The 14,766-nt window shown below is 35.5% G+C and overlaps 1 protein-coding gene across 1 annotated transcript in view; it reads left to right on the top strand.

The window, feature by feature from the left end:
* Positions 1 to 14,766, top strand: part of LOC142098433 (interferon-induced very large GTPase 1-like) — a 55,787-nt gene that overhangs the window by 29,616 nt on the left and 11,405 nt on the right. Inside the window, exons 2-6 of the mRNA XM_075181280.1 lie at positions 7,698 to 7,919; positions 8,385 to 8,624; positions 10,936 to 11,034; positions 12,943 to 13,071; positions 14,555 to 14,692. Of these exons, the coding sequence (XP_075037381.1) occupies positions 7,698 to 7,919; positions 8,385 to 8,624; positions 10,936 to 11,034; positions 12,943 to 13,071; positions 14,555 to 14,692 (828 nt within the window). The remainder of the gene's footprint in view (positions 1 to 7,697; positions 7,920 to 8,384; positions 8,625 to 10,935; positions 11,035 to 12,942; positions 13,072 to 14,554; positions 14,693 to 14,766) is intronic.

The raw sequence follows: 14,766 nt of genomic DNA on the forward strand, positions 1-14,766 counted from the left end.
GGGACACTTTAAGGAAACACATCACATCACATTGGCGATGTTTCCCAAAGCATCAAGTCTCAATTACTATTTCTTACATTCAGTAAGAAACGTTAAATTCTACCAACAGATATAACACTGGATTTCCCATTGATTTTGTGGAAAGTTCATAGAATAAATTATTAAAATGGGCAGTGTGCCCTTCAGATTGGTAACCAGCATCACAGCTATAGCCTGGACAGGCACCTGCAAAATCAGGGGGACAATGAGCGTGGGGATCCCTGCAAAAGCTGCAACACATACTAGGCTATGCTAGGCCTGGCTACTCAAACTATAATAGGGAGACCTTTAATGTGGACTGTCTATGTCATAATGTGAAACCAGACCCAGCATTGAAGGCACACCCTAAGACAAACCATCATGTCACCCCTGGGATAGTGGGTGCCAGGGTAATAGTGTAGAGTAATAAATCATTAAGTACTATTGTGGATATGTAGATCAACAATAGTATGTATTACAGCTGGTTCTATGTGACACTATACGTGTGCATAGTTTGTGCCAGCAAAAAGTTGCCAATTTCTCTGCGTATTTCTTGCAGAAATGTTACCCTGAGCTTCCAACCCTTTTAGCTCCATATTATAAAAACAATTGTAAACATCAGAATGCAGAAAGAGGGTTCAGTTTTCACAGTACAGAAGTTTAACTGTGTCACTTTTATATATGTTCCTAATTCAGTCAATCACACAGACTTGTTTAGTCATAGGGTCCATATCACACAACTTTAGTCCCTAAGTAGGTTCCATGTATTGTAGGAGCTGCACTCAGCTGCAAATCCAGCCAATGCATAATGTCACAAATGGAAAAATCATTAGGGGGAGGACAATGGGAATACCTTACAACCTATTGTAAAATACAGTATATGACTATTGGAAGCCACCAAGGAGTTCCATATAATAGCACAAGGCAATAAGAGCTCCAAACAAATCAGTGTAAGTGTTAAGTATTCAAAAAGGAAACTCACTGTCTGCTTGTTTATTATGTTAGTGTATAGCAAAAGATTCAGAAATGAGTTTTGCACGTAAACTATTAATAATTAAGCTGCTACATTGTAAAACCAACAAACACAATCCCATGAGATAGAAGAACAGAGTGCAACTACAAGACTAAAGAGAAAGCAACAGCTTTGAGAGAAAGTAAGAGGGAGTTTGCAAAGAGCTAAATGCAAAATAGTAACTACATAATAGTATAAATTACGCTGAGTAGAAAAACATGAAAAATTAACATTATAATCAAGAGGGAAAGGTGCAGAAAGCCCAAATCTAGAAAACAGGTGAAGGCGGCTACTGATATTCATCTATACTGAGAATCCTCTGTACATCTGGAAATGCAGAGAGGTAAGAAATGCACAAATATTCTGTATTATGCATGTATGTATGTATATATGTATTATATATGTAAGTATGTACTTATGTATGCACAGTGTGAAGTGGCGTTATGGAAGATGTAATGGTAATGATGTAAGTGACTGGAATTTAATAGTTTCAGAATGAAGGCAGTAGGAGAAGTGACCGTATTCCATACCACCATATATCAGCCCACTTCAACCACAGTATATATATATATATATATATATATATATATATATATATATGCACATATGTGTGTGTGTGTGTGTGTGTGTGTGTGTATATATATATATATATATATATATATATGCATATATTATATATGTATTACCTATATTTGTAAGTAGTACATATGGATGTGTGAAATATCTATGAATGTATGCATGCATATATATATATATATATATATATATATATATATATATATATATAATATAAATGTCTAGTGGCGTGTGTTAGTCTGTCTGTCTGTGTGTGTGTGTGAAAAAAATAAAATCAAGCTGTAGCCCCACCTGCTGGGCCGAGTTATACACTGACCTACCAAATTCTTAGTGTGTGTGTGTGGAAAAAAAAATTCAGAAAGGGCTGAAATTTGGTATACTAAGATGTTTTTAATTTGTTAATTTAATTTGTTAATTGTTAAAAGTGTTTATAAAGATTTAAAAAATATATATATATATTTCTTGAAGGAGAAGTGACAGTTGGGAGTGGTTGGTGGTTGCCGGGGGTGACAGTTGGGAGTGGTTGGTGGTTGCCGGGGGTGACAGTGAGGAGTGGTTGGTGGTTGAGGCCTGGGCTATGGCCCAAATGCATGACAAGAACCTTTTTAACACCTTAAGTAGCTTGATTTGACTAGAATGCATGAGTATCATGCATGGGTTAACTTGTATATATATATGTATATATAATTGGCAGACGCTAGAATAGGATTTTGACAGGGATATTGCAACATTTCCTCCACCAAAGTATACTATAGATAGGCTATGTACATGCAATACTATGTGGATTCTATGAGTATATATAACATAAAAAGTACCTTTAAAAAATTATATATATATATATATATCCACGAGGCAGGCACTTCAATTTCGAAGTCGGTAGGTACTTTGCCCAGTTGGCTTCCTCTGCAATCCCCTCATTCAAGACAGTGCTATATATTGGAATGAAGTGAGGCGGAACTGAAGGATTTTCACCACCAAGGTATAGCAGAAATAGGTGTTTATGCAACCATTCTAACGTTACAGCTTCAAACAACTTTCATCAGGGATGTAATGTGAACACTGAGCAGACATGAACGCTTTATAAAGTGAATTAATTAACTTACCCTGCACCTGTACCCGTGCCATCCAAACTGCCCCTTCTGCCTGTCCCACTAGGCTCTTCCAGGTTGCACTGCCATGAGAAGCCACTCCCAACAGCTCATATACAGCCAATCAGGTGTACAAACGACTCCTGAAGTCACTCAACGGCTCGTCTGTGTTGGACAATTCTTTCTTGGCAACCAGAGTAAACTACATAATGTAAACAACTCCCGTGGATTGACTGTAATATGCTACATTTATTATAAAAGATTGTGAAAGCATTCATTAAGATGCTAGCATCACAAATATCATTGGATCAATGTTATGTGCATTTAAAGTGAAAACATGGGCGTGAGAAATTATAAACTTAATAGAGAGCTGTGCTAGTTATTTTGTCTACATAAAGTTAAGAAACACAGCAAGATCTATAGATCTTACACACACGTACAAGAAGCAACTTAATCAACAATACTAGAAAGTACTAGAGATATTTTACAGATGAAGCAGCACCTACAGGGTAATAAATATTATGCATAAGCAAATTCCTTGCCAGAAGAATGAATTACTGCAGCACAATGTCCCAATATTAAGCATAGATCTACAATTGAATAAAGTGTCTATAAAAAGCTTCACAAGAGTTTTGGAAAACTCAGTTAATAAAGAAAGAATAAAAGCAGCCAAATGATCTAATCTCTCTCATAATGAGGTTAAGGATCTTATTAATAACAACTACACAGTTATTCGTCCAGCTGATAAGGGGGTGCCATTGTTGTACAAGATGCCACCAAATATAAATCTATTGTCAATTAAATTATATTAAAGTGTACTCTAAGCTGCAAGGTGACCCGTCTATCATATACAAAAAGGAATTGGATCTTATTATCATTGAAGCTACTGATAACAATATCATCTCTAAATCTTCTTGTGATGCATTGATTCAAAAGTTTCCTATGAAGCCATTATTGTACACAGTTCCTAAAATACAGTAGAATACAGTTGAACCACCAGGCAGACCTTTATATGGGCCTGAAAATCCTTATACCAGCCCATAGCAACCTATTTGGATTATTTTTTACAACCATGTGTCCAGAAACAGCCTACTTATCTCAAAGATACTACTTCATTTATTCTCAAATTACAGAATTTACCACCTTTACCCCCGCATAGTATTTTATGCTCGCTAGATGAAGCAGTTTGTACATCCCACACAAAGAGAGTCTAACAACAGCAATATTCTGCTTATAATCCTGTGAATGAGGATCCGCAGGTAAACTTCTTCATGTAACTATTGTAGCTCACATTGAACAGGAATGCTTTCTTCATTGATGGATGACAAAAACAAAAATAAAAAAAATTTACAGATAAAATTACTCTCCTATACCTGATATATAGAAGAACACTTTATAATTTGGATGGGCAGCAGTGATACATTCAAAGATCTGTTTAAATCTATCAACACTTCTGATTCTGACATTAATTTCACTTATGAATGTGACACACAGGAAATCGATTATATGGACATGAAATAAGGCCAAAAGATAAGAACAACCATATATCATAAACCCACGGATAGAAACACCATCCTTTAAGTCAATAGCGATCATATTTTGGCTCTCAAACAAGGTTAATGCTATTCATAACCATTGCGGGTACACCAGAGGCGGAACTAGCAAGTTGTGGGCCCCGGTGCAGGAAAGCAGGCAGGAGGGAACAAGAGCTCACAGCTCGCTAGTTCTCCATGCAGTGGGCCCCAATATCTCCAAGGGCTCCTGTGCACCACACCTGCTGCACCAATGGAAGTCCCGCCACTGGGGTACACCACATAACAAGTTTGATGGAAGATGCTCACACAGAAATTAATTTAATGATCAATAAATTCTTACAATGGGGATACTCTAAACAATCATTAGAGAAAATTAAGCCTAAAGTTTTGAAGATTTCAAAGATGCAAAGATGTAAGAAAAAACAGTTAATAGGTTGCCATGGGTACAATGTTATTGCACCAAAAGCCACATGGTTGTCAAATTTACTAACTTCTTATGGTCTATCGTATAGTCAGATCCTGAACTATCCTGTATAAAAACCTTGTCCACTATGGTCTGCTATAAACGGAGTCACAACATCAAATACCTAGTTATGCCTACAGACCTAACCAACATTAAACAAACAGAGAGAATATACCGTTTCATAAAAACTATAAGAAGTAACTTTAAATGCCCCAATTGCATCATGTGCAGATATTGGGAGACTAGAAGCCCATTTAAACATCAAGCCTCTGGCAAAGAGTATAAAATCAATCTCACGTTATCCTGTAATAGTACACTTGTGCTTTATATCATCATGTGCCCATGTGCTCTCTATTATGTTGGCAAAACATCACGACAATTGGAAGAAAGGATGGCTTTACACAGGTCCACTATCAGAATGGCTCTGGACAAAACAGTCCAAAAACCAGTAGCCAGACACTTTTTAAATACAAGACACTGTATGACTATGCTTTGGTATAAAATGATTGATCACCTTCCAGTTCCCTATAGAGCAGGAGACATAGACAATATGCTGATGAAACTTAAATCTGCTTGGATACATTGTTTAAATAAGGTGGCTCCTTACGGTTTAAATGAAAATCTACGTTTATGTTATTTTTGTGACTTTCTAAATTAACCTGTTCCCAGGTACCGACATGTGACTTGGGTGTTATTCGCATCTGAGTCTTTTTCACAGTCAGAATCAGTTCGCAAATGTTCGCAATTGCATGTGAAAAAATGCAAGATACACTGCGCAAACTGACGTACATCTCACTCTGAATGAGGCCAAATATGTTTTTGTAAAAGATACCAAAAAGGTTTTACTGAAAAGAAAGCAATATGCTGCCCCCTGTCTCTTCATTGACCCCCTATATTTTCCACCTGTCTGTCTCTCCCATATTTCCAGCCTGTCCTTATTCCCTCATGTCCTCTATAGGCTTCTCCCTGTTTATTTGTTTCCTGCTGATTCTTTTTTGATCGGCAGGTATTAAATAAAAATGCGATGATCCCAAAAGTGCTCATCACAAGGGTGAGAAAAGCCTTGACGGTGAAGGGGTTAAATATATTATTGTCATAATATGGAAGAATGCAACATTATCTGAATCAGCTGTTTCCTTATTTCAGCTCAAAGCCAAAACAAAATTCATAAGAAAACATGGTTGAAATGCCTTGTAACTGTCTTCTGCATACTCCTGGGTGTCCGTGCGTCACGTGAGTCTTTATAAATATAAGTAACATGAAACTTTATTTTCTCCAATGCGCTTAAAATAGGGACATTAGATGGGGCGGTATAAGAATGCGCAATTTAAGTTTGTTGGTTTTATGTTCTGTTTGTGGATAAAGACATTTTAGTGGGAGAGTGTGACTTTATTTACAAACTGTAGGAAGCTATAGGTGGTCCCCAAAAGTCTCTCCTGATCCCTACTTTTCCTTCTAATTATTTGATTGCTTAAAGAGAACAGGTGCAAGACTTGCAAAATGCAATTTGTTAATACACAATGAGCTACTCTTATGCATATGAGAAATTAGCTGTGAACAAAGAAAACTAAGAAAGATAACATTGTATAATTAAACAATACCATATACATCAAATTGAAATGACAAAGATTATGATCAAATCACAATTATGTCATTAGTGGCGGGGAGAGCTGGAATCAGAACCCGCTACGTTTACCAAGTTGTTTAAGTGATGGATTTTTTCCATTTTTTATTTAAATATATATTGAGTGATTAGCACTGTATTTGTATGATAGTAGAGATATATTATTATAATAGAATATATAAACAGGTCCAATTCTTAATGGCAGAAATGTAATCATTTGCAAATTCCTATAGTGGATTTGATTCATGACTATTAGTGCAGGAACTTTGTTGATCTCAAGTTGGCATCTGTGGGATGAGAAGGAAAAAGCTACAGTATTTAGTGCAGATATTGACTGGAGATTTCTTCACCAGCCCTTATGAGCTGTACATTCATGTTGTGCATCTGTTTTCCACCACTCAGCACACTGGTGTCTATTGTGAGATGTTCAATTTCATTCTCAATATAAAAAGAGTACCTCTCCAGATGTGGGCAGATTTGGGTGAAAGATTAAGAGGTAGAGATGTCACATATTTAAGCAAATTTAATAGAATTTGGCAGATCTTTTTATTGCCCCATAATATATATATATATATATATTTAATTTACTTTTTTTAAAAAATAAAATAATTGGTAGTAGTCCATTACTTTCATTAGTGGGATGGCTATTGCATAATCTAGGCACATTTAATATAGAAAGCATAACAATATATACAGGTAAATCAATTTAATAATAAAACTCTGAAATTAAAATTGTTATATTTGTGATAAAGGGAGCTCTATTGTCCCCTAATTATCATTTAAGAAATTATATGAAGGTCAAAAAAGAAGTATTATAGAAAAAAAGGAAACCTTTTAAATCCTTACCGTTTACATTTAGTGCTGCTCAAAACGGTTTCAAAGTGGTTTGTGAACTGATTCTACAGTTTGAAAATTTGCAATAGATATACTAGAAAATTTGAGATACAGTCAAATAAACTGAACAGATTCAATCATGTTTAAGCAAATTCAAACATTGTATAATATTTAGAAAGGTTTTCCATGTGTATTAAAAAAAGTTAAAAATGCTATAAAATGAAGCCATTTAAGCCTGATCATAGAGAACATGCAACTTGTTATTGTTTACTTAAGTTTTTAACTGAAAACTGCAAAATTTTACTTTTATTATAACCTTAGAAGTCAAACATCAAATTTGAGTTAACAGCTTAGCAGTTATAAAATACACACCATAATGGTCAAATAAGTAATTATTTTCAACCGTTTTGAGTTTGGTTCTTATAAAGTTGTTGAAATGGGCCTGTTTTGATAAAATTTTTAACTGGCTCAATCAACTTGAGCCCTAGTATGTTAAACAATTATTTGCTGTGCAACATCCAGACGTCCCTTTTTCTCCTCTCTCTAGATGATAAACATGAATACAAGTTTGACAAAAGCCTGTTGGCTCGTGAATCTTTAAACAATAATAATGATGATGATGATACAATTCTCACTGAGAAACCCTCAACACAGAGAGATTTTGATGAACTTTCACTGGGTAAGGAGACCACATGGTCTAAGGACCAACACACCGAGTGTTTAACAGAAACTGGGGGTGTGAGCTCAAGAATAAAACAATCAATAGATGGTAAGATATATCTAGATATTAAATTCACTATCTGTTAAAAACTTTTATATATTTTATAGATTATTGTTTGCATTAATATGATTAACTTAATTGAGAAATCTAATGCATTTCTCCTGCCATTCCCACAGACTAAATGTACCCAGTCTTAAAAAATATTATTTGTTGAAATTAAATCTTTTGGCTAAATGACCTTTAATGAGTCCAAGTAATTCCAGTCAGAAAATATCTAGGGTAAAACATAAGCAGACATATGTAATGGGTCCTATGTTGACAGAAAATATTCCCTTTTATAAATAGAAACACTTCTGAAATAAAGAATTGTATAACATTTCAACAATGTATTTATATATTGTGGGAGAGGTTAATATTTAAATTTCTATCTCAAACTCCGAGTTTGAACTTCAAACATCTAAGCAGTTATAAAATACATACCGTAGTGATTGTGTCTTTTTCTTCTCTTTGTAGATGGTAAACAGAACTATAAATTGGACAAAAACCTGTTAGTTCATGAATATTTAAGAAATAATGATGATGATGATGATGATAAAACAGTTCTCATTGACAAACCCTCATCACAGAGGGACTTTGAGGAGATCATAGGAACTAAGGACCAGCACACAGAGTGTTCACCAGAAACTGGAGACAAATGTCCTCACCATGATAAGCCAAGGAGTGTAAATTCAAGAATAAAGAAATCACTAGATGGTAATATACATTTAGGTTTTAACTTCACTAATTGTTAACATTTTATAGATCAGGCCTGTCCAACCTGCGGCCCTCCAGATGTTGTGAAACTACAAGTCCCAGCATGCCCTTCCAGCTATCAACAGGTTGTCTACTGGCAAAGCATGCTGGGGCTTGTAGTTTCACAACACCTGGAGGGCCGCAGGTTGGACAGGCCTGTTATAGATGGTATTAATATGATTCATTTCATGCAGGAAACACTGCACATTTTTCTTTACTAATCCCACTGACAGAATTTATCCAGTCTTAAAAAATAATTTTGGGGAATGAAGTTTTTAGTCTATATGACTTTTTCAGAGTCCAAGTAATTTCGGGCAAAAAATGTCTGGAGAAAAACATGAGCAGACAAATGTAACGGGCCCTATGTTGACATTTATGAATTATTATTATTATTACTAGAATTTTTCAAAGAACACATTATTTCCGAAGATCTGCCTTTTTATAAATGGAAACTCCCATAAAAGAAAGAAACTTAGAATATCTCAAATTTAGCAATTTATAAAATAACAAGCAGCATTGACGTACTGGGGGAAGATCATGTAAATCAAATCTTATTGATATTGTGACTGGATGACTAAGATAGTAGATCAAGTTGGAGCTGTCGATGTAAGTTATTTAGATTTGAATGGCTTCCACAATGTCCCTCATCAAAGGCTGATGAATCAATTGGAATGCTTGGAATACACCAAGGATCTATTGGATCAATCGTATAGTTCTAGTATGGAGGGGAAATTATACATTCTTGCAGAGGACACAATGCTATGTAACAGGGTAGACACACAAGTGGGTTGATCAAAATGTTTGAAGATCGATATAAATTAGTGGAAAAGTGCCAAAAATGCACTTGGGGCTCGTAAAATCCAAAGGCTGAATATAGTATTAACGAAAAAAAGGAAACAAGTATTGAGGAAGGGGATATAGAAGTCACTATATTAGGAAACTTAAATGATGTTAGGCAATGTAGCAAAACACCAGTGAAGGCCAGTTAGATGCTAGTTGCATAGAAAGATAAATTAGTAGCAGAAAGACAGATGTGGACATAAATATAGAAATTACTTTAAAAGGGACAATACGAAAGCATTTTACTGAGGAAGAGAATTATTAGAACAAGACATGCAATAAAACTGGAGGGTTGGAGATTTAGGGGAAATTTTGAGGTATAATTATCATTATAATGAAAGAGTAGCAAAATTGTAGAATAGCCTCCTAACCGAGGTGATAGAGGCTGATATGGTGGAAAATATTTAAAACTGTAAATGTAAAACTGCTTGGGATAGATATAAGACTGTCCTACGTTTGACAAAAAAGCTAAGTATCAAGTAAGGTCTGATGTTTTTAGTAATAAAATAGGTACACTAGATGGACCATGTGGTTTCTATTTGCCATCAAATAACATGCATACACACTCTGCCTTTAGCAAGAGCAACAATGGAAAACAACGATTTGTGGATCACTTAAATGTCTACTATCACTTTTCAGCAAACTCCCTTCTTTAATTAAAATTTTTCAATTGTTTTCCTGCTTCATCAAGTGTTATTTATGCCTTACATTAATCATCTATGAGAGTAGACATTAGAAAAATCCTTATTGCACATGTCACATCTGTATTTGTAAATGTTTCTTCATCCCATTGGTAGACGTGTACATCTAATGTGCTCTCATGCATATCATTTACTTGGACAGTATAAAAAGTGTCCCGTTGAATGTATAGTCCAATGCCTGATGCCCATCAACTTTGCGGACATATAAATATCAGGTAATTTTGGCTGCATTGTTTAGTTACTAAATATATTAGAAGTGATGTCATAGTTCCAATATCTTTATATAGGCACTCAGCCTACAGCTTTGTGTGTTTATATGATCACATAATACTCTAGTGACTAATTTTATTATAATATACCATACATGATACATTATAACTTATCATAATCACTCACCTACTATATATATGTATACAATGGAATCTTTCCTAAGGGAAGGAATCAACTATTTAGTTTAGTAAATATACAATAGTATAATTCAAATACAACTACTAAAAAGATTCCTTGAATAAATAGAACTTTATGCTTTATCCCTGAATTGTTCCGACAAAATACACTGACTCCTGTTTGTCATCTCCTAGAAACATGTTGCAAGCAATGCTAACTATGAATTATGTGCAGATTATTAAAATGGCCATATGCCCAACATTTTGAAATATTGTATATTGTTTGCATCATTTCCATTGATGTGTTCATGCATAAATTAAACATAAACTGCATTTATTTTTCAGGGGTCCTCAGTGACAATGAGAAAACTGAAAGAAACCATTGGTATTTGATTATTAGTGCTTCAGTTATTGTTCTAGTTGTCCTCATCGTCTATGGTAAAGGTGAGATTTTTGGTTTTGTTGAATGTGACAGTGTTCTGTGATTGATACAGTAAGAGTTGATTATGCAGATTTTAAACTCTAAAAAATTAAATAATGATGTTAAAATGAGTAAACCAAAGGTACACTACCTGGAAGTCAGGATCAGTGTAGTGACATACTAGACACACAATACACAACACAGGTTTAGATTACAAGGTATTGGTAAGACATACCAAGTGCTACCTTTTAACTATTTCCTTATTTCTAACTAATCCCTATATAGATTTTCTATACAATAATCTGCATGTCTACAAGACTATCCTAAGCAATATCTCACTAATGGTCCTATCTGAAAATATCAGCCTTTCAGAAGGCCATTCATGAGGTTTGCAGGACAATTAATGGAAATTGTTCTCATCCTACACCTATCAGTCAACTAAACGCACGTCAATGTTAACGTAGACTTCCTGTGTTGTGGAAACCAAAAGTTTGCAGCTTGTGGAAAAATCTAGAAAGGGCACAGTGCAAAATTGTAAACGCCATATCAAAGTTCAACATCCTTCCACTTTAGAACTATCCTTTTAATTAAATTCTATATCAGATTTTCTCCCAAAGTGTAAAGCAGGGTGCCAGGAACCAAGTAAAAAGGTTCCACTCCCCTGTGTACACTTCCTCTGTTGTCATTGCAATTGTGACCTGCTAGACCTCTATTATAGACTGTGTGAACTATTGCTAAAATGTATTTAAAACATTGCAATGGATTATAGGACCAGTTATATTTAAAATACGCCAGGTAAATAGATCGTAACAAAATGGCGATATAGACTTCATTGATTGAAAGTACCTGTGAGGTTTCCTTACCCACAGAATGTAAAAAGCACTTCACAGGTTGATGTTCAGCATGCCATGGTAATCATGTGGAATTCCCACTACTATCCCACTGTTCTGTTTCCAGTCCTACCTTGTCCCTCATCAGACCTTAAAGAACTCTAACAGTGTGGGGGTTACATAGTCCATATCACCTGAGGGAGGTCGGAAGGTTTTGCCTGGGATATGTTTTATGCTATCAGAGGATGGCTCAGTGCAGGGGGCTGTTAGTTCCAACAGTTATCATGATAACAATAAGTTAACAGTTATTAGTTATAAGTTATAAGTTAACAGTTATTATGATGATCTGTTCAGGGTAAACTTGCCATCAGGACTCTATTGGATTTGTGTGCTGTTGAGACTTTTGCCAGCCATCTACTTTGGGAACTGTAACCTGCCCTTTGCCGGACTCTCTTACCCACTTGGTGATTGTATTTTATGCTGTTGTGTTCTGTTGATGTCCCTCACTGTTAAGTGTACCTTTAACACTTAAATAAATGTAAGATTTATACCTGGTGTCAGTCCAAGTGAGATAAAGAACCTCACATCCTCACACAAAGTATCACTCAATTTAGCCTAATTACTAGCTTAAATTAATAATGAGAATGAAGGGACATTAGGGCTGTGTTTAGAGATGTGTGTTACCTGAGTGACAGTGCACCTAAAAATGCAATTTTCTGAATAAGAGTAAATTGAAGGTTCAAAGTGTGTCCTATTGTAAATACAGGAACACAAATCCATATCTTTCACCTCTGAACTATTGAGGAAAGTTATGAAATACATCTCCTTATTGGATAGATGGAGAACTCCGTCCATGAGGAGGCAGTTTTAGTACTGGTATGTGTGTCACACCCCTTCCTCCTAAAATGTTCATTACAGAACCATGTGGAGCAGGGTCCTAGTCTCAGTAAGAATCTGAGCCATGCAGCATATGAATTGATAAGCCTAATTTATTAATTGTCCTCTAAATAAGCAACATATTTTTTCATAAAGAAAAATTATATTGTTTTTCTATCCATTTATATTTCTGTGTAAATAATGTGTCCGGTTTACTTTTTCTAGGTAAAAAGAAACATCCTTTACTACCAGAGAATGAGATCTCAGACAGTTTCCTGGACGATGCACCTGACAATGTTATCTCCAGTGGCACAAAACACAAAGGAGAAGACACAGATGAGCATCAACATTCAGGTAAGATTAAGATTTTAACTACAGATAATGCTGGACATACAGATATATTATATAGGAATAAAGTAGATATATACATCAATGGACCTTTACATGACACCCAATGCACAGGTTCTGCACCGCTGAGCTTGGATGGTAAAACCAGAGCACATTAATGTGCCCCTACCCCCCCTCTCAGGAGCCCCCACTATCAGGATGTGCGCCTCTATATGTGTGGAGAGGGGGGGGGGGGAATCTGATGGCTGTAGAAGCTGTAAAGTCACATCAATGTCCAACTTTTCTACCATTTTAGTATCAGTCCTTTCAATAAAATACTTATTTCAGTTCTCCTAAAATACTGCTTGGCTGAGCCTCATTTATGGCTTATATTAATCATGACAATGAGAGGCAATTGGGGGTTGCCTTACAAGTAAAAATTTGTGTGTATGAAATATAAAGCATATAATTACATTGCTCTATGTACGCCAGGACCTGCGCTTCTTAGCTGAAGTCCAATATGTAGGTGCAAAACAGGACCAAACCCAGTCTACGCTATCGGAGAGCTGAAGGAAAATTCATTCCCATTTGTGCAGTGAAAACGGCCACAGACTCCTAGAAATGTGCCCCCTCCTCCCATTTATTTAATGTCAATGATGTCACTCTGCAAACTAAAATCTTGTTACTGAACAGCTTGTAATACAAGGCTCACTCAGGCACCTGCTCCATACTTTGCTAGGAATGACTTCACTCCACCCGTCTTCTCCCCTCTGTCTGTCAAACCTCTGATTTGCTGCAAATGCCGCCATCTAGCTCTTCAAAGCCATTAGTGATATCTCGGTGCAGGTGCACAAATCGAGGCAGCTAAAGTTGTTTCCGCACTGAGCAGCGGATGTTTTGCGATTTGCAAATTACCTCCACAGAGTTACTATAACTTTCAAGCTAGTAGATTGTTTAAGTCTATATCTTAAAAAATGAGCGTCTATGACCCTTTGCAAAAATGCAATTAGTTTTTAAGGGTATAAACAAAATATAAACAGGACTAATGAAGGTCTAAGTTTTTTATTTTTATTTTCAAGCATCAAAAACATTAAGTTTATTCTCCCCTACCTTGTGTTCTCTCTCTAACCCTGCTTGAGTGAAGGGACATTGGGGCTGTGATTAGGGATGTGTATTACATGAGTGAAAGTGCACTTACAAATACAATTGTCTGAATAAGATTAAATTGAAAGTTCAGTGTATCCCATAGTAAACATAGGGACACAACTCAATCTCTTACTATTAGTATGTGTGTCAGTCCCTCTCTTCTAAAGTGGTCATTACAGAGCTGTGTAGAACAGGGTCCCAGTCTCAGTAAGTATCTGAACCATGCAGCCTATGAACTGATAATCAAATGTCATTAATTGTCCTCTAAATAGGCAACATATATTTTCCTAAAGAGAAAATATATTGTTTTTCTATCCATTTATATTTCTGCTTAAATACTGTGTTCGGTTTCCTTTTTTTTTAGGTAACTTATTTAAAAAGAAACATCCTTTACTAACAGAGAATAAGCTCTCAGACAATTTACTGGACGATGAACCAGACAATGTAATCTCCATTGGCATAAAACACAAAGGAGAAGACACATATGAGCATCAACATTCAGGTAAGATTAAGATTGTAATTACAGATAATGCTGGATATACCGGCTATATTTATTGGAATAAAGCAGATATATAA

This window comes from Mixophyes fleayi, chromosome 7 (assembly GCF_038048845.1).
Source record: "Mixophyes fleayi isolate aMixFle1 chromosome 7, aMixFle1.hap1, whole genome shotgun sequence".
NCBI lineage: Eukaryota > Metazoa > Chordata > Amphibia > Anura > Limnodynastidae > Mixophyes > Mixophyes fleayi.